General features: G+C 43.1%; 1 protein-coding gene across 1 annotated transcript; it reads left to right on the top strand.

Moving 5' to 3' along the window:
- The first annotated feature begins 174 nt into the window (after window positions 1-174).
- Window positions 175-27,803, top strand: LOC140737935 (polymeric immunoglobulin receptor-like). The gene is made up of 8 exons (XM_073064773.1): window positions 175-235; window positions 3,693-3,746; window positions 10,675-11,016; window positions 12,408-12,749; window positions 16,802-17,143; window positions 22,701-22,861; window positions 25,961-26,049; window positions 27,176-27,803. Exons 2-7 carry the CDS (start codon window positions 3,707-3,709, stop codon window positions 26,009-26,011), a joined length of 1,278 nt encoding a protein of 425 aa, XP_072920874.1. The 5' UTR covers window positions 175-235; window positions 3,693-3,706; the 3' UTR covers window positions 26,012-26,049; window positions 27,176-27,803.
- Window positions 27,804-27,987: the final 184 nt, after the last annotated feature.

The raw sequence follows: 27,987 nt of genomic DNA, 5'->3' as shown, positions 1-27,987 counted from the left end.
CTCAGAAAACGAGAAAAGTGGAGACCTTAAGTGGCACGCAGGATGCGAAGAAAAGTAATGTTACATGCTACATGCCACAAGCGGGAATTTCAGTTTCAAATCCCCCTTTTGGTTCTGACAAGACAGTGCTGACGTGATAGATTTTATCCTGGATTTCTTTCTTTTACGTTTGGAATGTCTTTGTGTGTGTGTGATTGCACCGTCGACGAGAGGTCACAAACATCTGATTGTTAAAGTAAGTGGTCTTCTGTTTTCCACATTTACTTGAAGCGTAGCAGCGAGCGAATTCCCTGTAATATACTATACCCATACGTTATTATTTTTCTTTATTATATACTTGGCTTCTACCCTCGTCCTTTCCAGTCCTGATGAAAGGTCATGACCCGAAAGGTCCTGACCTGATGAATTCCTCTGGCATTCTGTGTGTGCAGCTGCAAAACTGAGCTGAAAATGTATTGAAGGAAACACTTTTGAAAAGCAGAGATCAAATTCACTAAAACATAAAAAGGAGAAAATAATAACGAAATTATTGCAGCCAGTTATGTTGTTGGACTCAGCTCCAAACCATAGCTAGAAAGGATTAACGTACTTAGGTAGGGGCAGAAGGTACTTGTTGAGCCAAGATATTAATTGTTAAAGATAGTTTTTTTTTTTGGTTACGACGTAAGAATAGATTTGAAGTGCAGTATATTTGATGTCGCACATACGATTTTAACAAAACTCTTAATAAACTTCCCAATGAAGGCCATTGGCAAATAAAGATCAAAGCTAAAATTTCAAAGTGCAAAATACTTTCATATTAATGCGCATATATATCACCATATACAACATTACGATTCATTTGCTTGGGGACATATTCAATAAATCCACAATAGAATAATAATCATAATAGAATCAGTGAAAGACATGGTCGTTTAACCAGTGAGCAAAAGGCAACAAGCTGTTGTCAAAACAAATACAAAAAGGAAGAAGTAATAATAACGCATAAGTAAGCAATAAATATGGAGAACATTTAATGACGAGTTCTTGAAAGTGAGTTCATAAGTTATGGGAATATTTAAGTGATGGGGCAAGTAAAGTGAAGTTATCCTTCTTGGTTATAGAGCTTGATGGTTAAAAGTGTAATAACTGTTCCTGAAACTGGTGGCGTGGGTCCTAAAGCTCCCTATCTTCTTCCCGATGGCAGCAACGATAAAAGCGCATGTCCTGGGGTGTGTGTGTGTGTGTGTGTGTGTGTGTGTGTGTGTGTGTGTGTGTGTGTGTGTGTGTGTGTGTGTGTGTGTGTGTGTGTGTGTGTGTGTGTGTGTGTGTGTGTGTGTGTGTGTGTGTGTGTGTGTGTGTGTGTGTGTGTGTGTGTGTGTGTGTGTTTGTATTGGCGGGGATGTTCTGAGGAGGTATCCTTGATGATGTATGTTTTCCTGCGGCAATGCTTCATATAGTTATGCTCAATGCTGGGGAGGTCTTTACCCGTGGAAGGGGATTGGTGTTTCAAACCAGGTTGTGGTACAACCAGTCAGTATTCTCCCCAATACGCATCTATTGATGCCCGTCCAGATTTTAGATGGCATGCCGAATCGTTGAAAACTCATCAGGAAGTAGAGCTGCTAGCATGCGTTCTTCGTAATTGCACTTAAATGCTGGGCACAGGACAGGTCCCCTGAAATAATAACACCGAGGAATTTAAAGTTGCTGACCGTCTCCACCTCTCATCTTCCAATGACGGATGGATCATTGACCTCTGGTTTTCTCCTTCTGAAGTCAGTAATCAGTTCCTTGGTCTTCCTCTCATTAGGTCAGAGATATTTGTTATGGCACCACTCAGGCAATTTTTCAATCCGGTCAAGATGCCGCTAGCGAACAGGGATTCCTCGGGCGACATTTTGCAGAACCCAGCCAATCTCTTCAATTATTTCACGTTCTCTACATCTTCTGCTTGTTCTTTGATTGTGCCTTGATCGGAAACTGCTGGTACCTGTGACGTGCAGTTCAGAACTCTGTCAAATGATATAGCACAGTGCTGTGCCGGAGTACGTACTGCCTCATGCCGAAGACCAGAGACGGTGCGTGGGGTCATGAACGACTCCATTTTGAAGCGACGAGGAAGATGTGGAAGAATCAGCGGTCACTCACCAAGGAGGCTGCTGGGTCGATGGCGGTCAATAGCCGGGTCAGCGGCGTGGAGGTTGTTTTTGAAATTCTGAGACACGTGATTATTGGCAGTAGTTTATATCGGTCTCCTTCGGTTTTCTCTGTTTCCTTTCTTGTCGACGATTGGTGGGTGGATGATATGTTGCATTTTGTGCGAGGGAGGAGTTGAAGATTATTGCTGGTGTTCATGTTGGTGATATGTTGGTACACGGTGAGCATTAGGTGTGTGGAGCGCGCTGCCAGAATTGGTTGTAGGAGCAGGTATATTAGGGACTCTTGGACAGTTCTATGATTAAAAGGAAATTAATGATTATGTGGGAGAAGATTATTATATTGTTCTTGGAATACGTTAACAGGTTGGCACATAGTCGTGGGTCGAAGGGTTTGTACTGTGCTGTATTGTTCTTTGTTACTATAGAGGGGAAAAGGTTTGCGCTGTTGGCGAGAATATAGTTCGAAGAAAGTTTTGGTAACTTTTAATAGACATATGAAGTGACATAGAATGCAATTTTAAAATTTAGGCATATAGCACAGAGTAAACCCTTTTAGACTTTCAAGCATCGTAGCCCATCAACCCCCGATTAAACTTAGCCTAATGACGGGAAATTTACAAAGACAAATTAACCCTCCAATCGGTACTGTATGGACTGTGGGAGGAAACGGGAACACACGGAGAATTGCAACACATTCCACGGGGAGGACGTACAGACGCCTTATCGGGGAGTTCGGAATTGAACACCGAGCTCCGAGACCCGTACTGTAAGAGCACAGTGGTTAGTGCTGTGTCGCCCATGGTATTCGGGGTGGTCCGTAAGTCATGGACAGTCCGTCTCCACCTTTTCTTAATAAGTGAACTAGTGTGTCTATCGCAAATATATTTAGAAGAAAGCAGTGAAAGCAAATTCAAGGCCTTTTGTTTGAATGGCTGCTTTTATAGATATCAACTGCTACAGAGTTCAATTTGAGTCTTCATAATGAATGCATGGATGATAACGTTTCTGATAAACAAATTAGGACTTTCCTATTTATTTCGTATCAGATGCGTAAATTCAGACACGATTATCTTAATCGGGCCACACATTGTGGGAATGCAAAGTTGGCACCGGAATGCATGGCAGTACTTGCGGGCTGTCTTCAGCACGCCACTGTGTGTGTTGTTAACACAAACGACGAATATCGCCGTTTGTTTTGATATACATGTAATGAATAAATATGAATCTGAATCTCATTGTATATGGTATTTTGTCAGTTTGTTTTTGTCAGTTGAATGTCCCCAGTGCAATTAGCCACGGTAGAGCACAACAACCAAAAGTCAGTACTCATTGTGCAATGATAGTGTTAAGCAAACGCATTTGTATGAAAAGCTGAGCAGTTTGTGAACAGCGAGAGACACTATAAATAGTTCCCTAGCACAAACCGTAAGCAGTATCATAGACACTATGTTATGACAACATTTCCAGAGAAATGATCTGAGCTGGCTTGTCCCAAAAACGGAATCGATGAATTTGTACTAGCAAGCTATTGTTTTCTGTCTTCACTTACAGGCAATCTCCAAAAAATGATGTGGAATATGGTCGTTTGGTCAGCAGTGTTCCTCGGTAAGCAATGCAAACTTAGAGATTCATATACCGGCATAAGAACACACACACACACACACACACACACACACACACACACACACACACACACACACACACACACACACACACACACACACACACACACACACACACACACACACACAAAAGAATGTTTTACCGAGAACATGGGGTGAAGGCCTTGAAAGTGAGTACACATGTAGTGGGAACATTTCAATGACGGGACAAGTGTAGTTGAATGGTTGATGAGCCAGATGGTTGAGGGGTAAGAACTGGTCACGAAACTGGTGATGTGGGTACTGAGGCTCATTTACCTTCTTCCCGCTGGCAGCGCGGTGGAGGGTGTTGATGACGATGGATGCTGCTTTCCTGCGACAGCGAATCGTGTACATGTGCTCAATCGTCGGGAGTGTTTTACCCGTGATAGACTGGGCCATATTGACTATTATTTGTAGGAATTTCCATTCAAGCGCATTGGTAGTTCCATCCCAGGCTGTGATTCAGCCAGTCAACGTACTTTCCACCACATAACTTCACAGGTTTGTCAAAGGTTTAGATGCTTTGCCGAATCTTGGCAGACTTCTAAGGCAGTAGAGGCGCTATTATGATTTCTTAGTAATGGGACTTACATACCGGACCTAGGACATAACCCCTGAACTTATAACACCGAGAAATTTAAAGTTGCTAACCCTCACTGCCACTGATCCTCCAATGAGTACAGGGTCATGGGCTTCCGGTTACCTCCTCATGAAATCAATAATTAGCTCATTGTTCTTGCCGTCATTGAGTGCGAGATTGTTGTTAGCAAAGTTGAATATGATATTGGTGCTGTGCTTCGCCGTATAGTCATCAATCTAAAGTCATTAGTGCAGTTGCTAATCACACAGACTTGTGGTACACCTGTGTCGATAGAGATTGTGGAAATGCTGTTGCCAATCCGAAATGACTGGGTTCTGCAAGTGAGGAAATCGAGGACCCAATTGCACCAAGGAGGTATAGAGGCCAATGTCGTGAAGATTTTTCAATACTTTTCTAAGGAGTTTAGTTTTGAATGGCAAGGTGCAGTCGAGAAAGAACATTCTTGCTGTATTTTGCTGTCCATATGTTCCAGGGTTGAGCGATGAGAGAATGAAATGGCATCTGCTGTGGACCTGTTGTGCAGGTAGGCAGAATGCAGCAGTTCCTAGTCACTTTTGAAGTCGGAGTTGATATGTTTCCTCACCAGCCTCTCATATGTGTGCTACTGGACGACAGTTATGGAGTCAGGTTACAAAGGTTTTCTTAGTCATCAACATAAATGTATGCTGTTCGAAGAAGATGAGTGCCTCAGACTGCAGAAGTGGGGGGTTGAGGAACAGAGTAAATATTCCAGGCAGATGGTCAGCACAGGTCCTCATTACTCAGCCAGGTATCCACCTACGCCCGATGCTTTCCCGTGGGTTCACCGTCCTGCAGAATGCTTTGACGTCGGCCCCAGAGACTGAAATCACAGGGTCATCAGGAGTGCTGGAAACTCATGAGTGTTGATCCATGCTTTGACGGTGAAAGTGAGCGAAGAAGGAATTGCGCCCATCTGGCAGCGAAGCCCTGTTATCACCCATGTCACCCTGCTATCACCTATGTCCAGTTCTCCGACTCGTGGCAGATAACCATTTGATAGCCTCGCACGACCACTGCCAATGGCAAATTGCACTGCGGGAAGCAAGCAAAGGTAGGACGTGCGCCATATTTGGTAGGAACATACGGAGTGTTGCAGAGCTGAGGATCCTTATGGCATAAGTCGTTAGAATCCTGAATGTGACAGCATCAGATTAGAGGGTGGATTTTGGGATGCTTTCCCTCATTATTGTGTCGTTCGTTATAACTGTTGTGTTGTCAGGTTACAGCTATTTAAAACATTGTCAGCGGTTTTAGTCCCCAATTATAGGAAGAATGCGATTGAGTTGGATATGATCCAGACAAAGCTGATTCAATTAGGAGGGAAAGAATGGTATATGGCAACAATTATTATTACATGGATGGTGTGTTTGAGTTAAGTCAAGTCATTTATCTATGTGCACGTAGACCGTCAAACGAGACAACTTTTCTCCGAACCAGGGTTGAAAGCACAGCAGTATACATAACACACACGCACATAATATCTTACGGAAGCACAGATGGCATCTACAGGTGGATTACACATAAATAAACAGACTAAACTGTAGAAGTTCATTATTGTAAGGCACAGAGCAGATAAAGCAGTGACATTTTGAATGCGATGCGGCCGAGAGTTCTGAAGCCTAATGGCCCATGGGAAGAAAATGTTTCCGATTCTGAACGGTCTTTTTTTATGCATTGGCGTCTCCTGCCTAATGGGAGAAAGTCAAAGAGGATGCTGGATGGATGGATGGAATACTTAATAATAAGGAGCGTTGTGTATGCAGGCTCCTAACACTAAGTACTCTGCGTACGCAGCGCTCCTGATACATTTCCTCGTTGGATGGTAGGGAAACTATGATGATCCACTCAGCAGTTCCCACATCTCATTTACCCACGTTCGGTCCAAAGGCTTCTATGTTCCATGGCTTTTATTGCTTCTATATGCTTTTTCCATTAACAGTAGGGGAGATCCAAACCAGAGGACATGAGCTGAGAGTTAAGAGGCAAAAATTTAGTGGTAACACGAGGGGGGACATCTTTACTCAGAGAGTAGCAGCTGTGTGGAACGAGCTTCCAGTAGAAGTGAGACAGGTTCGATTTTGTCATTTAAAAAAATTAGATAGGTATATGGACAGGAAAGGAATGGAGGGTTATGGGCTGATGCAGGTAGGTGGGACTAGGTGAGAGTAAGCTTTCGGCACGGACTAGAAGGGCCGTGATGGCCTATTTCCGTGCTGTAATTGCGCAACAGGTGGCTTTGAGTGTTGGGCCAAAAACAATGAGACAATGAGATTATTTCTGTTTAAGCAGGGGTGTCAAACTCATTTTAGGTCACGGGCCGGATTGAGCAAAATGCAGCTTCATGCGGGCCGGATCAGTCGGACGCGTGCGAACGCAGCTTTCGTTGCCTCCGTTTTTTCAGCCTGTTCTCATGTGCCTCAGTCTCTGCTATAACTACAAAGTGTTTCACTTTACAAATTCCGTTTCTTATGAAGAAGACTGCCGAGCAAGACTGCCGAATAAACACTAAAAACCCTGAAAACCTGGTACCTGAATAAACTCATCATTAGCCATATCATACGCCATAGGCGCTTCGATTACTGGGGCCAGCTTTAATAGTAATTAGATATTATCTCGTGGGCCAAAGATAATTCCACCGCGGGCCTTGAGTTTGACATACATGGTTTACAGGAACTATAACAACTAACGGAATTATCAGACAATCGCCAGAGCAAATCCCGGTTACTGAAGAGGGCACGGCGCAGCTGAACTGTGCTTACATCAGTAAAGTGAACGTTACAAAGAAGCCGGTTGGAGCCTTTACCTGGTACAAAGACGACGAACACGGTATTGTTTCCAACAGGTCCAGCGGGTTTCATGGTCGCGTGAGGACCAGCAGTTCAGCGCGCATTCTAAGCCAATCTATACAAATTGTCAACGTCAGTATGAACGATACAGGGAAGTATTACTGCAGAGCACACCTTCTCGGGAAGGGAGTTTATCTTGGAAAAGGGAGACAAGTTACAGTCACAGGTAAGTTCGTCTTATATTGCATTCATATTCGACGTTCGTTGCGCACCACTCAACTTCTGCAATAAAGTGTACATTACCTCAGTGCAAATTTAGGCAAAGAAATTGGGAATATCATTGACGAACTGATGTTGAAGTGCATGTTGACAAAATAATGAAAGGTAAATTAACATTGCAATCGACATAATCAAGTTAATTTTTCATCGGGGAGTGTTAACGCAATCTGTTTGCAGGAAAACTCCCAGAATCAATCACACACCACCAATCCGATTGTTGCCAATTCGAAAGGACTGGGTTTTGCAAGTGAGGAAATCGAAGTCCCAATTGCACCAAGGAAGCAATGAGGCCAATGTCTTGAAGATTATTTATTAGTTTCTAACCTCCCTTTGAAGGGAGGTTAGTATTGAATGGCGAGATGCAGTCGAGAAAGACTATTCTTGCTGTATGCATTTTGATGTCCATATGTTCCAGGGTCGAGCAAAGAGACGATGAAATGGCATCTACTGTTGCCTGTTGTGCAGATAGGCAAAATGGAGCAGTTCCTAGTCGCTCCTGGGGTTAGAGTTGATATGTTTCCTCAGCAGCCTCTCATGTAGGTGCTATTGGACGACAGTTATGGAGGCAGGCTTCAAAGCTCTTCTTGGTCATCAGTATAACTGTATGCTGCTCGAAGCAAATGAGTACCTCAGACTGCAGAAGTGAGGGGTTGAAGATTTGAGTAAATATTCCAGCCAGTTGATCAGCACAGGTCTTCATTACTCAGCCAGGTATCCACCTACGCCCGATGCTTTCCCGTGTGTTCACCGTCCTGAAGAATGCTTTGAGGTCGGCCACAGAAACTGAAATCACAGGATCATCGGGAGCGCTGGAAATTCATGAGGGTTCATCCATGCTTTGACGGTGAAAGTGAGCATAGAAGGCATTGCGCCCATCTGGCAGCGAAGCCCTGTTGTCACCTATGTCACCTGGTTTCACTTTGTAGAAGTTGGGATTCAAGTCCAAGCTGTCGAGTAAACTTCAATGAGTCAAGTGCAGTCAGGAATGTCCACTTCGACCGTAAGATGCTTTTCCAAGATCGTACCTGGATCTCTCGTGTCTTACTTGGCCGCCGGACCTGAATGCCACTGATCTGGCTGTCGGCAGATTGTGGATTTTATGTTTCATCCAGGGCTTCTGGTTAGGGAAGACACTGAAGGACTTTGAGGGGACATCTCTTCTACAAACATATTACATTCATTCAGATCACAGATGACTCATTAAACGAGGTCCAGTCCTCCGACTTGTAGCAGATAACCATTTCATTGCCTCCTACCTCCACTGGCAATGGCAAATTGCACTGCGTGAAGCAAACAAATGCAGGACGTACGCCATATTTGATAGGAATCTACGGAGTGTTGCAGAACTGAGGGTCCTTATGACGTAAGTGGTAGGATCCTGAAAATGGCCGCGTCAGATTATAGGGTGGATTTTGGGATGCCTGCCCTCATTACTGTGTCGTTCGTTGTAACAGTTGTGTTGTCAGGTTACAGTTATTTAAAACATTGTTAGCGGTTTTAGTCCCCAATTAAAGGAAGAATGTCATTGAGTTGTGTTACGTAACCCCGTAACCAGGTAACTTACCAGCAAAGATAGATGGATCAGCTGAGTCAGATGCTACTATTTTCAAACGTTTTATTCGAAAAGGGCACAAACGTATGGTTAATACAAAACATTCAGATCATATACATCGTCAAACTCAATCTAAAACACCGGTGTAACCATAATCAATCAGAAATAAGTTCTACAGTTGTCTAGGGGTTAATACAGAGTCCAATTGAAATATAAAGAGTCACTCAGAAGTTTGCAGGCTTTTCCCTTTTGGGAACCGCTGGGGTTTTCACGTTGGAGAGAGAAAGAGATGATTTGGAAAAGATAAACACTTGCCCGTCGTCTTGGCAGAGCAAATCCTTGGAATCAGGGGAGCAGACTTCCCCGTTGTTAGCTAAAAGCAGTCTTTCGTTGGTTCTAGCCACAGATTCAAAAGTTGGAATCTAACGCACGTGGCTTCCTTCAGAATGGCTTCCCGCTCCCACGGGAATCGACATTGTGCTTCCTTCGTCTCCTGGGTGCGTCTGAGGGTTCCCCCCCTCAGACCCTCCTTTATACTTCTTCACGGGATCGCAGGTGTCAATCAGGTTGCAGGTGATACGATCTCTCTCTCAACCAGCCCACTTTGCCCGAGGGCTTTTCACGCGGTCTCCATGAGACAATAGTCAAGGTCACATTTATTCTGCTTCTTGAGAGAACGTGGTCTCTCTCTCTTTTGGGTCAGCTGACCCCCCCTCTTGACTCGGGTTCTTGAGATTCTCACAAAGGAGGGGGCCGATGGCATAACAGTTGATAAAATGCAGACAAAGCTGATTCAGTTAGGAGGGAAAGAATGGTATATGGCAACAATCTTTCTTACATGGATGGTGTGTTTGAGTTAAGTCAAGTCCATTTACCTATGCGCACGTAGACCGTCAAAGGAGACAACATTTCTCTGAACCAGGGTTGAAAGCACCGCAGTATACATAACACACATACACGTAATATCTTATGAAAGTACAGATAGCATCTACAGGTAGATTATACAGAAATAAACAAGCTAAAGTACAGAAATTGATTATTGTAAGACACGGAGCAGATAAACTAGTGACATTTTGAATACGGTTTGGCAGAGGCTTCAGAAGCTTAATGGCCCGAGGGAAGAAAATGTTTCCGATCTTGACCGGTCTTTTTTTTATGCATTGGAGTCTCTTGCCTAATTGTAGAAAGTCATAGAGGATGCTGGATGTCCTAACTCTAAGGAGTCTGCGTACGCAGCGCTCTTGATACATTTTCTCGTTGGATGGTCGGAAGACTCCGATGATCCTCTCAGCAGTTCCCACAGTCCATTCTGGAGATTTCCGGTCCGATGCTGGGCCGCTCCCATTCGAGATGGAGATACAACTAGTCAGTAAGGGAAACGATTATATACCTTTATGGTAAGATTTAGGAAGTTTTCAGTATCGAAAGGGATCTTTTTCAGACATAGGACGGTTAGAAACTGGGGAGTACTGCCTGAAGAGGTGGTGGGGACAGGTACTTTAACAAGCATCCAATACATTAATCGCCACATTATAGAAGTCTTTGGAACAAATGTAGGTAAATGAGATCGGGGTAGCTAATTGCAACTGGTGGCTTTGACATGTTGGGCTGAAAGGAAGATATGAGATAATGAGATTAATTCTGGTTACAGGAACTACAAGGACTAACGGAATAATCAAACAATTGCCAGAGCAGATCACGATTACCGAAGGGGGCACAGCGCAGCTGAAGTGTACTTACATCAGTAAAATAAACGATACAAAGAAGCCGGTCGGAGCCTTTACCTGGTACAAAGACGAGGAACACCGTATTGTTTCCAACAAGTCCAGCGGGTTTCATGGTCGGGTGAGGACCAGCAGTTCAGCGCGCATTCTAAGCCAATCTATACAAATTGTCAACGTCAGTATGAACGATACAGGGAAGTATTACTGCACAGCACACCTTCTCGGGAAGGGAGTTTATCTTGGAAAAGGGACACAAGTTACAGTCACACGTAAGTTCGTCTTATATTGCATTTACATTCGACGTTCGTTGCGCATTTATCAACTTCTGCAATAAAGTGTATAGTACCTCAGTGCAAATTTAAACAAAGAAATTGGGAATATCATTGACGTACGGATGGTGAAGTACATGTTGACAAAATAATGAAAGAAAAATTAACATTGCAATCGACATAATCAAGTTAATATTTATCAGGGAATTTAAATGCAATCTGTTTGCAGGAAAACTCCCAGAACCAGTCACACAACACCAGAAAGATATCAAATAATGCAATAAAGAATATAGGTGAATCAAATAAAGAAAATAGGTGGATTACACAATGTGGATTACAGGTGGATTACACATAAATAAACAAACGAAAGTGCAGAAGTTAATTATTGTAAAGCACAGAGCAGATAAACCAATGACATTTTGAATGCGATATGGCAGAGAGTTCAGAAGCCTAATGGCCCGAGGGAAGATAATGTTTCCGATCCTTACCAGTCTTTTTTTATGCATCGGAGTCTCCTGCCTGATGGTAGAAAGTCATAGAGGATGCTGGATGGATGGATGGAATACGTAATAATGAGATCTGTGTACGCAGGCTCCTAATACTAAGGACTCTGCGTACGCAGCGCTCCTGATACATTTCCTTTTTGTATGGTAGGGAGACCCCGATGATCCTCTCAGCAGTTCCCACAGTCGTTTATGGAGATTTCTGGTCCGATGCTCGGCCGCTCCCATACGAGATAGAGATGCAACTAGTCAGTAAGGGAAACGATGATGTACGTTTATGGCAAGATTTAGGAAGTTTTCAGTATCTAAAGGGATGTTTTTCAGACAGAGGACGGTTAGAAACTGGAGGGTACTGCCTGCAGAGGTGGTGGAGACAGGTACTTTAAGAAGCATCCAATACTTTAATCACCACAGCATAACCATATAACCATATAACAATTACAGCACGGAAACAGGCCATCTTGGCCCTTCTAGTCCGTGCCGAACGCTTACTCTCACCTAGTCCCACCTACCTGCACTCAGCCTACAAACCTCCATTCCTTTCCTCTCCATACACCTATCCAATTTGTTTTTAAATGACAAAATTGAACCTGCCTCTACCCCTTCTACTGGAAGCTCGTTCCACACAGCTACCACTCTCTGTGTAAAGAAGCTCCCCCTCGTGTTACCCCTAAACTTTTTTTCCCTTAACTCTCAACTCATGTCCTCTTGTTTGAACCTCCCCTACTCTCAATGGTAAAAGCTTATAGAAGCCATAGAAGCCATAGAACATAGAAGCTTTTGGACCAAATGTGGGTAAATGAGAGCAGCGTAGCTATGTGCGACTGGTGGCTTTGAATGTTGGGCCGAAAGGAAAATATGAGATAATGAAATTATTTCTGGTTACAGGAAACATAACAACTAACGGAATTATCAAACAATCGCCAGAGCAAATCACGATTACTGAAGGGGGCACGGCGCAGCTGAATTGTACTTACATGAATAAAATGAACGATACAAAGAAACCGGTCGGAGCCTTTACCTGGTACAAAGACGACGAACACGGTATTGTTTCCAACAGGTCCAGCGGGTTTCATGGTCGCGTGAGGACCAGCAGTTCAGCGCGCATTCTAAGCCAATCTATACAAATTGTCAACGTCAGTATGAACGATACAGGGAAGTATTACTGCACAGCACACCTTCTCGGGAAGGGAGTTTATCTTGGAAAAGGGACACAAGTTACAGTCACACGTAAGTTCGTCTTATATTGCATTTACATTCGACGTTCGTTGCGCACCACTCAACTTCTGCAATAAAGTGTACATTACCTCAGTGCAAATTTAGACAAAGAAATTGGGAATATCATTGACGTACTGATGGTGAAGTACATGTTGACAAAATAATGAAAGGTAAATTAACATTGCAATCGACATAATCAAGTTAATTTTTTATCGGGGAGTGTTAATGCAATCTGTTTGCAGGAAAACTCCCAGAATCAGTCACACAACACCAGAAAGATATCAAGTAAGCAGACGGGTGAAAATCTGGGATTGCTCAGCATTATCTCGGAAATGGGTAGAAGTCAGTCATAAGTGAGCTTTCATTATCTTACCTTCACGTTCAATGTTTTACCACCCTCATCAACATCTGCAAAGGAAAAAAATGAAATCGTATTTACGCGTCAGAGCTTTAACGAGAATATGGGGTGAAGGCTTTGAACGTGAGTACACATGTAGTGGGAACATTTCAATGACGGGACAAGTGTAGTTGAATGGTTGAAGAGCCAGATGGTTGAGGGGTAAGAACTGGTCATGAAACTGGTGATGTGGGTACTGAGGATCATTTACCTTCTTCCCGCTGGCAGCGCGGTGGAGGATGTTGATGACGATGGATGCTGCTTTCCTGCGACAGCGAATCGTGTACATGTGCTCAATCGTCGGGAGTGTTTTACCCGTGATTCACTGGGCCATATTGACTATTATTTGTAGGAATTTCCATTCAAGCGCATTGGTAGTTCCATCCCAGGCTGTGATTCAGCCAGTCAACGTACTTTCCACCACATAACTTCACAGGTTTGTCAAAGGTTTAGATGCTTTGCTGAATCCTGGCAAACTACTAAGGCAGTAGAGGCTCTACCATGCTTTCTTTGTAATGGGACATCTACTGGGCCTAGGACAGAACCCCTGAACTAATAACATCAAGAAATTTAAAGCTGCTAACCCAAACTGCTACTGATCCTCTGATGAGGACAGGGTCATGGACTTCAGGTTTCCACCTCCTGAAATCAATAATCAGCTCATCGTTCTTGTGGTCATTGAGTGCGAGGTTGTGCTAGCAAAGTTGAGTATGATATTGATGCTGTGCTCTGCCTTATAGTCATGAATCTAAAGTCATTAGTGTAGGAGCTAAGCACACAGACTTGTGGTACACCTGTGGCGATAGAGATTGTGGAAATGCTGTTGCCAATCCGAAATGACTGGGTTCTGCAAGTGAGGAAATCGAGGACCCAATTGCACCAAGGAGGTAATGAGGCCAATGTCTTGAAGAAGTTTCATTAGTTTTGAAGGGAGGTTAGTATTGAATGGCGAGGTGCAGTCGAGAAAGATCACTCTTGCTGTATGCATTCTGATTTCCATATGTTCCTGGTTGAGCGAAGAGATAATGAAATGGCATCTGCTGTGGAATTCTTGTGCAGGTAGACAGAATGCAACGGTTACTAGTCGCTCCCGAGGTCGCAGTTGATATGTTTCCTCACCAGACTCTCATGTATGTGCTACTAGACAATAGTTATGGAGGCAGGCTACAAAGCTCTTCTTAGTCATCAGTATAACTGTATGCTGCTCGAAGCAGATGAGTAACTCAGACTGCAGAAGTGAGGGATTGAAGATCTGAGTAAATATTCCAGCCAGTTGATCAGCACAGGTCTTCATTACTCAGCCAGGTATCCACCTACGCCCGATGCTTTCCCGTGTGTTCACAGTCCTGAAGAATGCTTTCAGGTCTGTCCCAGAGACTGAAATCACAGGGTCATCGGTAGTGCTGGAAACTCATAAGGGTTCATCCATGCTTTGACGGTGAAAGTGAGCATAGAAGGTGTGTGAGTTAAGTCAAGTCATTTATCTATGTGCACGTATTACCGTCAAGCAAGACAACATTTCTCCGAACCAGGGTTGAAAGCGAGGTGTAGTCGAGAAAGAGGATTCTTGCTGTATGCATTTTGCTGTGCATATGTTCCAGGGCTGAGCGAACAGAGAATCAAAAGACGCCTGCTGTGCAACTGTTGTGCAGGTAGGCAAAACAAGGCAGTTCCTAGTCGCTTCTGAGGTCCGGAATGATGTATTTCCTCACTATCCTCTCATGTAAGTGGAACTGGATGACAGTTGTGGAGGCAGGCTGCAATGCTCTTCTTAGTCATCGGTATAATTGTATGCTGCTCGAAGCAGATGAGTAAATCAGACCGCAGAATTGAGGAGTTGAGGATCTGAGGAACTATTCCAGGCAGATGATCAGCACAGTTCCTCAGTACACATCTAGGTATCCACCTACGCCCGATGCTTTCCCGTGGGTTCACCGTCCGGAAGAATGCTTTGAGGTCGGCCCCAGAGACTGAATTCACAGGGTCACCGAGAGTGCTGGAAACTCATGAGGGTACATCCATGCTTTGACGGTGAAAGGGAGCATAGAAGGAATTGCGCCCATCTGGCAGCGAAGCCGTGTTGTCACCTATGTCACCTGTCTTCACTTTGTAGGAGAAGACGTGATTTAAGTCCCAGCTGTCGAGGAAACTTCAACGAGTCAAATGCAGTCAGGAATGTGCACGTCGCACGTACGATGTCTTTCCAAGTTCGTACCTGGATCTCTTGTGTCTTACTTGGCCGCCGGGCCTGAATGCCACTGATCTGGCTCTCGGCAGATTGTAGATTTTATGTTTCACCCAGGGCTTCTGGTTAGGGAAGACACTGAAGGACTTTGAGGGGACATCTCTTCTACAAACAAGCTATAGTCATTCAGATCTCAGATGACTCATTCAAAACGGTCCAGTCCTCCGACTCGTAGGAGATAACCATTTCATTTCCTCCCACTACCACTGGCAATGGCAAATTGCACAGCGGGAAGCAAACACAAGAAGGACGTGCTCCATATTTGGTAGGACCATACGGAGTGCTGCAGAGCTGAGGGTCCTTATGGCATAAGTAGTTAGAATCCTGAAAATGGCCGCGTCAGATTATAGGGTGGATTTTAGGGATGCTTGCCCTCATTATTGTGTCGTTCGTTATAACAGTTGTGTTGTCAGGTTACAGCTGCTTAAAACATTGCTAGCGGTTTTAGTCCCCACATTATAGGAAGAATACGATTGAGTTGGATGAGATCCAAAGCTGATTAAATTAGGAGGGAAAGAATGGTATATAGCGACAATCTTTATTACATGGATGATGCGTCTGTGTTAAGTCAAGTCAGTTACTATGTGCACGTATACTGTCAAACGAGACAACTTTTCACCGAACCAGGGTTGAAAGCACTGCAGTATACATCACACACATACAGATAGTATCTTATGAAAGCACAGACGGCATCTACAGGTGGAATACACATAAAAAATCAAACTAAAGTGCAGAAATTAAATACTGTAAAGTGCAGAGCAGATTAACTAGTGACATTTTGAATCCCATGCGGCAGAGAGTTCAGAAGCCTAATGGCCCGAGGGAAGAAAATGTATCCGATCCTGATCTGTCTTTTTTTATGCATCCGAGTCTCCTGCCTAATGGTAGAAAGTCATAGAGGATGCTGGATGAATGGATGGAATACTTAATAATAAGGAGCTCTGTGTACGCAGGCTCCTAACACTAAGGACTCTGCGTACGCAGCGCTCCTGATACATTTTCTCTTTGGATGGTAGGGAGACCCCTATGATCCTCTCAGCAGTTCCCACAGTCGTTTATGGAGATTTCTGGTCCGATGCTCGGCCGATCCTATACGAGATGGAGATGCAACTGCTCAGTAAGAGAAACGATGATATACCTTTATGGTAAGATTTAGGAAGTTTTCAGTATCTAAAGGGATTTTTTTTTCAGTATCGAAAGAGTTGTTTTTCAGCAGAGGACGGTTAGAAACTGGAGAGTACTGCCTGAAGAGGTGGTGGAGACAGGTACTTTAAGAAGCATCCAATACTTTAAATCCCACAGCAGAGAAGCCTTTGGACCAAATGTGGGTAAATGAGATCAGCGTAGCTATGTGCAACTGGTGGCTTTAACATGTTAGGCCGGAAGGAAAATATGAAACAATGGTATTATTTCTGGTTACAGGAACTACAACAGCTATCGGAATAATCAAACAATCGCCAGAGCAAATCATGCTTGCTGAAGGAGGCACAGCGCAGATGAATTGTACTTACATCAGTAAAATAAACGATATAAAGAAGCCGGTCGGAGCCATTATCTGGTACAAAGACGAGGAAAACCGTACAGTTTGCAACAGCTGCACCGGGTTTCACGGTCGCGTAAGGACTAACAGTCTACAGGGCGTTCTAAGCCAATCTGTACAAATCATCAACGTCAGAATGAACGATACAGGGAAGTATTACTGTCGAGCACACCTTCTCGGGAAGGGAGTTCAGCTTGGAAAAGGGGCACAAGTTACAGTCACACGTAAGTTCGTCTTATATTGCTTTTATATTCGACGTTCGATGCACATTTCTCAACTTCTGCAATAAAGTGTATCTCAATGCATATTTAGACAAAGAAATTCGGAATGTCTTTGACATACTGATGGTGAATTAAATGTTGACAAAATAATGAAAGGTAAATTAACATTGCAATCGACATAATCAAGTTAATTTTTATCTGGAAGTGTTAATGCAATCTGTTTGCAGGAAAACACCCAAAATCAGTCACACACCCGCCCAAAGAAATCAAATAAGCAGACGGGTGAAAATGCTGGGATTGCTCAGCATCATCTCGGAAACATCAGTAGTCAGTCATAAGTAGGCTTACGTTGTCTTACCTTCACGTGCAGTGTTTTACCACCCTCATCAACATAAGCAAAGGAAAAAAAAATGAATTCGTATTTAAGCGTCAGAGCTTTGGAATATATGACTATAGGACCACCAAATGTAGGAACAGAATTAGGCCATCTGGCTGATTCAGTATTCCTCTCAGCCCCAATCTCCTGCCTTTTCCCTTATTCCTCCATGCCCTGATTAATCGAGAACCTAGGAACTTCCGCCTTAAATATATATAAAGGCTTGGCCTACACATAATTCCACAGATGCTCTACTCTGTGGCTAAAGAACTTCCCCCTCATCAGTGTTTTAAAAAGACGACCCTCTATTCTGGGAGCGCATCCTCTGTGCACTCCCACCAGAGCACATATCTTCTTCACATTCTCTCTATCGAGGCTTTTCATCATTCGATAGGTTTCAATTAGGTCACCCCTCATTCTTCTGAGTTCTAGTAAATACAGGCTCAAAGCCAACAAACGGTCTTCATACGTTAAGCCATTCAATCCTGCATTCATTTCCATCTTCCTCCTTTGAACCATAGAACCATAGAACCATAGCGCATTACAGCATAGAAACAGGCCCTTTGGCCATTCTTGGCTGTGCCGAACCATTTTGCTGTCTAGTCCCACAGACCTGCACCTGGCCCATATCCCTCCATACACCTCTCACCCATGTACCTGTCCAAGTTTTTCTTAAATGTTAAAAGTGAGCCCGTATTTACCACTTCATCTGTCAGCTCAATCCACACTCCCGCCACTCTCGGTGTGAAGAAGCCCCCCCCCCAATGTTCCCTTTAAACATTACCCCCATCACCCTTAACTCATGTCCTCTGTTTTATTTTCTCCCCTAGCTTCAGTGGAAAAATCCTGCTTGCATTCACTGTGTATATACCCATCATAATTTTTTATACCTCTATCAACCTTTGCTCATTCTTCTAGGCTCCAGGGAATAAAATCCTAACCTATTCAACCTTTCTCTGTAACTCAGTTTCTCAAGTCCCGGAAAAATCCGTTTAAACCTTCTCTACACTCTTTCAACTTTATTAATATCCTTTCTGTAATTTGGTGAGCAAAGCTGAACACAATACCCCAGATTCGGCTTCACCAATGTCTTATACAACTTCACCATTACATTCCAACTCTGATACTCAATACTTTGATTTATAAAGGCCAATGTACCAAATGATCTCTTTAGGAGCCTATCTACTCGTGACGCCACATTTAGGGAATTTTGCATCTGTATTCCCAAATCCCTCTGTTCTACTGCACTCTTCAGTACCCTACCATTTACCTTGTATGTTTTACCTTGGTTTGTCCTTCCAAAGTGCAATGCCTCACACTTGTCTGTATTAAAATCCATCTGCCATTTTTCAGCCCATTTTTCCAGCTGGTCCAAATCCCTCTGCAAGGTTTGAACACCTTGCTCACTGTCCACTACACCTCCAATCTTTGTATCATCAGCAAATTTGCTGATCCAGTTTATCACATTATCATCCAGATCATTGATATGGATGACAAATAACAATGGACACAGCACCGATCCCTGTGGAACACCGCTAGTCACAGTCCTCCACTCAGAATAGCAATCCTCCACGACCACACTCTGGCTTCTACCATTCAGCCAATGTCTAATCCAATTTACTACCTCACCATGTATATCTAGCGACTGAATCTTCGTAACTAACCTCCCACGCGGGACCTTGTTATAGGCCTTACTGAAGTCCATGTAGACAACATCCACTGCCTTCCCTTCATCCACTTTCTTGGTAACCTCCTCGAAAAACTCTAATAGATTTGTTAAACATGACCTACCACGCACAAAGCCATGTTGACTCTCCCTAATAAATCCCTGTCTATCCAAATACTTGTAGATCCTATCTCTTAGTACTCCTTCCAATAATTGACCCACTACCGACGTCAAACTTACCGGTCTATAATCTCTACTATCTGCACATACTTTCTAAGATAAAGGGCCCAAAGCTGATCACAATACGCCAAGTGAGGCCGGACAAGTGCTTTGTAAAGTTTCAACATTACCACCATCCTTGCTTTTATATTCTCGTCCTTTTCAAATGAATACTAACATTATCTTTGCTTCGCTCACCACAAATTAACCGCTGGGGCATCCTGCACAATAAGTGACAAGTCCCCTTGCCCCTCGTTTTTTTTTTGTATATTCTATTTATTTTGAAAATAGTCAACCCTTTCATTTCTTCTACCAAAGTGCATGACCATGCACTTCCCCACCTTGGATTCCATCTACTACTCCTTTGCTCATTCTTCTAATCGCTCTGCTCTTTTGCTGCCTCTCTACATCCTCAATCCTACTTGCCCCTCCATTTGTCTCATATCTCCGCAAACTTTGCAATCCCTTCATCAAAATCATTGACCTATAATGTTACAAGAGTCGGTCCCACCACAGACCCCTGTGGAACACCACTGGTTACCGGCAGCCAACCAGAAAAGGCCCCTTATTCCAGTTCATTGCCTCCAACCAATCAGCCACTGGTCTATCCATGCTAGAGTATTTCCCTTTTCTTCCTTGGGCTCGAAACTTCTAAAGCATCCTCATTTGTGGCACCTTGTAGAAGTCCTTCTGAGAATCCAACTGTACAACATTAACCTTTGTCTATCCTGCTTGTTATGTCTTCAAATAATTCAAACGGATTTGTCAGGCAAGCTTTTCTTATCGCGTGCCTCCAAGTACCCTGCTCATCCTTATATTCGACACCAACATCTTCCTAACTACTGAGGTCAGATTAACTGGCTTTAATTTCCTTTCTCCTGTCTCACAGTGGAGTGATATTTGCAATTTCTATTCCTGTGGAATCATGCCAGAATCTAATGATCTATGAATGATCATTACTAATGCCTCCACAATCTCGTCAGCCACCCCTTTATGAATCCTAGTGTGTACAAGTAACCTCTGGTCCAGGTAACCTTTCTACCTACGGCCCTATCAATTTCTCAAGAACCTTTTCTCTAGTATTAATAACTTCATACACATCATGACCGCTGACACTTGGGACGTCTACGATACTGCTGGTGTCTTCCACAGTGAAGACTGATGCAAAATACTTATTCATTTCGTCCTCTATTTCCTTGTCGCCCATTACCACCTCTCCGCATTGTGTTCCAGTGGTCGGAAATCCACTCGGAACTCTCCTTTACACTTTATGTATCTGAAGAAACTTTTAGCATCCTCTTTAATTTTATGGGCTAGCTTACTTTCGTATTCCATGTTTACCTTCTTAGTGACTATATTCGTTGCCCTCAGGTGTCTTTTAAAATCTTTCCAATCCTCTAACTTCCCACTGATTTTTGTACCTCCTTTGGATTATATGCTGGTTTTGACTTCTCTTGTTGTGTTATCTCGCCTTTAGAATACGTTTTCCTCTTTGAGATGTATATATCCTGTGCCTTTTGAATTGCTTCCAGACATTCCAGGGATCGCTGCTTTGCCGTCATCCCTGCCTATTTTCTTTTCTAATCAATTCTGACTAACACCTCTCTTATGCCCCCTCTTCCACTGTAATACCGATACATCTGACATTATCTTCACCGTCTCAAATTTCAGGATTAATTGCATCATATTATGATCACTTTCCCCTAAGGGTTCTTTTACATTAAGCTCCCTAATCAATTCTGGCTCATTGCCCATCACCCAATCCAGAAAATCTGATCCCCTACTGCGTTCAACCACGAGCTGCTCTAAAAAGCCATCTCGTAGGCATTCTAGACATTCCTCCTCTTGGATATCAGCACCAACCTGATTTTCCCAATCTACTTGCATATTGAAGTTCCCTATCACTGTGTAAAACTGCGCTTTTAGTATGTATTTTCTATCTTCCATTGTAATTTGTAGACCACATCCTTACTACTGTTTGAGAGTCGGTATACAACTCCCATCAGGGACCTCTTACCCTTGCAGTTTCTTAGCTGTAAAAACAATGATTCAATATCTTCCGACTTTATGACACTTTTCTTTTCTTTTCCAATTTTTTACTAATATCAACATCTTGAGATAAGAAAAAATGATACATAATTATTGGGATTACAAAATTAAAATGAACATAAAAGAGTACATAAATAAAAAGCACAATAAAGTTAAGTGAACCAAAATCATACATGATACAAATGTAATATGAACAAGATAAAAAAAAACAAACTAGGTATATCAATATGAAAAGATTTTATGCCCTCCCTACTACACCAAATCCTGACCCAGCTATTAAAATGTATAAGCTTCCTACTTCTGGCCTCATTAGCAGGTGGCACAGGTAGTAATCCTACGATCGCAATCCTAAGGTGCTGCCCAATTTATCACACTACTCCCTGAACTCCCTATGCAGACCCTCGTCACTCGTCCTACCATATCATTGATACCTTCATGGACCAACACCTCTGGCTGTTCACCCTCCCAGATAAGAATATCCGGCAATCCCGTTTTCGTCAACAAAACCATCTCTAGTTACTCTAGTAACGAACCCTTATCTCCCGTCTTCCCTTCTGAATCACAGAACCGGACTCCGATCCCACCTCTGCGACTTTCGTCTGTTAGGCCAACACCTGCCCCACACCGCCCACCAAAATATCCGAAATAATATGCCTGTTGTTGCGGGGGATTGCCACAGGGGTATGCAATACCTCGTTAACCTCCATTCAACGTCTTTAATATTGGAGAATCGTATGAAATCGTATCAAATTGTGGAAATAACTCATGCCGCTTTGCATGGGGTTAGCAGATTGTAAAGGAAAACAAGTTAAAATCATACTTTTACACAGAGAACCGAGAAATTTGATGCAAGTCTAAACCTTTTAAAAGAGCAATCCATGCCAATTTCTCTCTGTAACCTACTTTCTTTACATTTCCATCAACTCCACTACAGAGAAGGAGTGATTCATAGATATCATTTGTCAAGGTCAGGGTGGAAAATGAAGCACCCGGAGCAAACCCAGGCAGTCACAAAGAGAACGTGCAAACTCCGCACTGACGTCACCAAAACCAGGATTGAACACACGGTTTGGAACTCTGATACAGCATCTCCTCTAGCTGCACCGCTAGGCCGCCATGATAGTCAGCAATGACCGTACATGTATATTTAAAACGAAAGAAGCACCTTTTCCCTGCACAAAACCGAACTGAAGTCGATAGGAATTGGATGTGATTTGTTGGTGAATGTGATTTATTTTTATTCTCAACAGCTAGGAACCCAACGGGATTTGGAAGGAGCTTGCGTTGGCAGATGACTGAAATGGGAGTAAAACTTGCAGTGTTTGCTTTGATCAACAGTGTAACAGTTTTCGGCATCGGCACCTGGGAGACGTATAGAGCTCTCATTGTAACAAATCGAGCCAACAGGCAAGTATTCATGGGAAGACATTAAAAAAATTAACGACATGAACAGAGGAACGCTTTTGGCGCAGAATTTAGAAGTTATAGCGGTACACAACATTTAATGGTTCAATACAGAAGTCAATTCTGGTCAATTAATACAATAAAGCCAAAATGCATAACAGTAAAATTAGATCAATCGGCCCATGGAGTCTGCTCCGCCATTCGAACATGGCTGATTTATTATCCCTCTCAACACCATACTCCTGTTTTCTCCCCGTATACTTTGACGCTCTTGCTAATCAAATTCCTGTCAACCTCTGTTTTAAATAAACTCAATGAATGGGCCGCCACAAGCGTCTGTGCCAATAAACTCCAGTGATTCTCCGGTTCTGGCTAAAGATGGTAAGATCTACTCTGCTCTGCATTTTCGTGTGTCACAGACAATTTTGGCAAAACATATCTTAGGAGTGCTTTGCAGTTAATGTGTTTGTGTCTTGGTAATAATTATTTAAGACACTTTATTGAAATTTGAACAGATAATAAATTTGAAAATGCTGCTTTGCCTGTCTTATCCATTATGGCTATTGGTAGTTGTTCAACCAATATAGTCAAATCAAACTCATCCTTTTTCTTGTGGAAGCAATGTTTCCATGGACGGTGACGAACAAAATCCATGACAGATAATCGGAAAACAAACAGAAAAAGCATTGATTAGCTTTCCCCCTAAAACTCTAATTCAATCTACACAGTTCGCATGAATTAGCATGCAACACTAAAATTTAAATGGTCATTCAAAATATAAACGTTTTGAGGATGCCTGTTAACTTAACAAAATTCGATTTAAAGAGAAATATTCTCCTGTATTCCAATCTAATGTAATCTCTGAACACATTAGTTAATTTAACAAACAAATGATGTCTATGAAAATGGTAACTGGACAACTATGATGGAATAAGTACGAAGGGCCTTATGACCTATTGTTACATTAATATCATATGCGCTTGGGTTTTTCAGGAGGATTGAGGGAAATATTCCACTTGTTTAGATATCGGTATTCGCAGAAATAGGAAGATGGAGTTCACTGTGCATTACTTTGCTCCATCTGGAATTACAAAACCACGGAGATGAAGCACGCCTTTTTGTCATGGTCCGGATTAAATTTAACTAGGTTGCGTTATGATCCGGACCATTGACTCTGTTCCCTTCTAATTCTGTTTCACGTGTCCCGTGAGCTTGGTAATTAAGGTAATCTACCCTCGACCCGAACCGGCAGCTTATAAGCCCCAGGCTTTAGGCGTTCGGGACGAGAGTGTTTAGAAGCCTTAGCAAGTCGCCGTTGCTACGACAAGCCAGAGTGATCCAGCCCGCATCGGAGTGCCAGCAATTCGCCTTCCTTCGCCAGAGTGGGTCCGGGCAAGGTCAAACTGCCAGGGGTGAGTTGAAGGCGGAGTCCTGACGACGTTCATGCCCATTGTCCGTGTCTACCCCTCGAAGAGTCCCGGCTCGATGTTCATGCCCAGTGTCCGTGTCTATCCCTCGAAGAGTCCCGGCTCGGTGCCTGAGTGGAAGGCGGAGTCCTGGCTCAACGTTCATGCCCTGTGTCCGCGTCTGTCCCCTTGAAGAAGAGTCCTGTCCGCGTCTGTCCCATTGAAGAAGAGTCCCGGCTCGATGCCTGATCTGAAGGCGGAATCCTGGCTCAATGTTCCTGTACTGTGTTTTGGTGTCCATGTTTCTGGCTGCGGTGAAGCAAGATCCTAGTCTCCTAGTTCAGGGTCCGCGACGATCCAGGTTCCACGTTCCTGGCTGCAGCGATCCATGGATCCCAGTCTCCAAGTCCAAGGGCCGTGGCGGTCCCAGTCCCCAGGGTCCCAGTCATGGCTGCGACGATCCAAGTTCCCACTGTCCAAGTCCAAAATCCGCGGCTGTCCATGTTCCCACTGTCCAAGTCATGGCCGCGGCGATCCCAGTTCCCTGTTTCCAAGTCCCAGGTCCGCGGCGATCCAAGTCTCTAGTCCCCTAATCCGAGGTTCGTGTTCCTCTTTGTCCTCCTTGATTTCCCGAACTTCTGTGTAGCGAGTAATAAATGCTATTGTATTGTACCTAAGAAAGCCGTGTTTGTGTCCTGCGTGTGGGTCCTCTCCCAGCACCCTTGTCTCCACCTCGTGACACTTTGATATCAGCCAGTTTGTATAAAATTACACAGATGCTGGAAATGAAATAATAAAGAAAGAGGCATGCTGACCACATTCAGTAGGGCAGGCAGCGTCAGTGCTTAGAACACAGTATTGCATTTAATAGCGAGGGATATGCTTTGATTGTATTTAAACCTGAATTGGAGATGTTGAAAACATCTGGTCGTCTGGCTTAAATTGTCCTGATATGAAATTAAATGTCGTCATTGCTCAATTTTCATGAATAATATATAGGCATTCTGTAAGCGTGGTGGAGAATAACAAAATTGCAGAAGGAAAATGCAACTTAATTGTGAAAAATAGCATATTGCTCATATTTGTAGTAGGATGAGACTACACCTTAAAGCTGCCTCTGAAATTCTTTAATACATTATGTGACAGATTATTTTTCATACATTGTCACTATGTTCATTCATCAGCCATACCTGTCTATCATTATTCTTTATGTTGAGGTCCGATTCCAGCTCACAGAATCTAATAAAACATTCAGTGCAGGATAACGTAATTTCACTCGTTATAAAAATGCTGGGAGGAAAAGTAATTTTGAGATGAGTATTGCAATCTAGTCTGAATACTGAGAGTTTACTCCTGTGCAAGTGATCACTAACTGCTTCATAAATAGAATGGTGGTATTTGATTCTACTATCCTTTCTGTCAGCGAATTCTCCATCAGCACACCCCCGAGTATTTGGCTTAATAATATCAGCAACCTCACTGTAGTTTCTGTGCCCATGACCCAGTTCAATTCTGGCAATTAGTTATCCAATTGCATAGTAAATATAGTCTTCCAGTCTATCTCTTTCAGCCATCTCATAATTGCATATATATCAGTTAAATTTCTCAGCTGTACCTAAAATGAAAACATGCACTGGCCAGCTAGAACTTTTTCCTCAAAATTATCACGTGACAACGTTGAAACCATGTCTTGTAGGCAGCAAATATGGAATGTAATAAAGTGGCAACGTGTTGAGCCAAGAGACCCTTGATTCGGATGGAAGGAAGTGGGAAGGATCAGAATAATAAGGTATGTAAGGGGGAGGAGTACAAGCTAGAAGTTGATAGGTAGATAGATAGATAGATAGATACTTTATTCATCCCCATGGGGAAATTCAACTTTTTTTCCAATGTCCCATGCACTTGTTTTAGCAAAACTAATTACATACAATACTTAACTCAGTAAAAAATATGATATGCTTCTAAATCAGTATCTCAAAAAGCATTAATAATAGCTTTTAAAAAGTTCTTAAGTCCTGGCGGTAGAATTGTAAAGCCTAATGGCATTGGGGAGTATTGACCTCTTCATCCTGTCTGAGGAGCATTGCATCGATAGTAACCTGTCGCTGAAACTGCTTCTCTGTCTCTGGATGGTGCTATGTAGAGGATGTTCAGAGTTATCCATAATTGACCGTAGCCTACTCAGCGCCCTTCGCTCAGCTACCGATGTTAAACACTCCAGTACTTTGCCCACGACAGAGCCTGCCTTCCTTACCAGCTTATTAAGACGTGAGGCGTCCCTCTTCTTAATGCTTCCTCCCCAACACGCCACCAGAAAGAGGGCGCTCTCCACAACTGACCTATAGAACATCTTCAGCATCTCACTACAGACATTGAATGACGCCAACCTTCTAAGGAAGTACAGTCGACTCTGTGCCTTCCTGCACAAGGCATCTGTGTTGGCAGTCCAGTCTAGCTTCTCGTCTAACTGTACTCCCAGATACTTGTAGGTCTTAACCTGCTCCACACATTCTCCATTAATGATCACTGGCTCCATATGAGGCCTAGATCTCCTAAAGTCCACCGCCATCTCCTTGGTCTTGGTGATATTGAGACGCAGGTGAGAGGGATGGTAAGTGGGTGGGGGAGTGGGGTCCTGAAGTGAGAAGTGGAAGGTGAAAGGTGGAAACGGTGAAGTCCAGTGCACACGTAACATCTCAGAGGAGGTTGGTTGACCATCGAAAAATGGGAATAGGGAGGTGCACCAGAGGGGTAGTGGAGTATGTTAGGGCAGTTGAGTGGGCTGTGGAAGGATGGGAATGAAGAGGGGCACAAGAAGGAGATGCTAGGCAGGCGAGGAATTGTAATTGTAATCAATTTTGTGCAATGCTACTTCCATTTGTTGCTGAATAAATTTATGTATTTTATTTTCTCAGCTTATAATATTGAAACTTCCCTGTGTGTTTGAAAAAACACATCTAACAATTGGAAACCAAGAAGAACAAATGCTTTGCTGAAGCTGTATTAGCAAGACATCAATATGTAGCCGCATTTGCTTACAAAATCTATTCACGATGCCTGTTGATCATAGAGCAGTTCGTTAAATGGTGAAATAATTAAAATCAACACCGTGTTCAGGGTTTGGCAATTCCTGGTCTCATCAGATTGTAGTTATATTATCTAAGTTTCTGTAGCCTTGAAAGTGACTTTGATTGGAATAGTTATTATTACTTTCGTCTCAAGCTGTTTCCACATACTGCTGTTACACACCCCGTGGGTATCTTGTATCTCTCTTATGACCATGATGGAATTGAGTATCTGGTGAGCATGATGTAATGGTCTAGTGATGGTGGGGTGATGTAATTTCCCGCCAGTGTGAGATCACATGATGTAATTTTCCCACTAGTGAGAGGACATGTGATGACCTGTTCCACAGGTATAAGACGGGAAAGCCTTGCTGTGACGCAGGTTAGTTCGTCGTTTAATTCCTCTGTTACTCCGTTATGCTGCGTATTCGTCTCATGACGCAGTTTTGTTTTAAAATGGAGTTTTACTTTCTACAGTAAGTTGTACCGGCAGTTTTTAAAATCACTGCCAGTTATATTTGATATATCTTCGATTTAATTTTAAAGTCTAAGTATTGGAGATACTTGACTGTATAAATCATTTGAATTTTCGCATTTAACACTTTTAAGAACTGTGTTCGCATTTTTCGCTTTAAGAACTATTCGAGTTGCCATATAGCAGT

The sequence above is a fragment of the Hemitrygon akajei genome, chromosome 2 (assembly GCF_048418815.1).
Source record: "Hemitrygon akajei chromosome 2, sHemAka1.3, whole genome shotgun sequence".
Taxonomy (NCBI): Eukaryota; Metazoa; Chordata; class Chondrichthyes; order Myliobatiformes; family Dasyatidae; genus Hemitrygon; species Hemitrygon akajei.
Note: the sequence above shows the minus strand (reverse complement) of the source record. Positions and strands in the feature narration are given on the sequence as shown.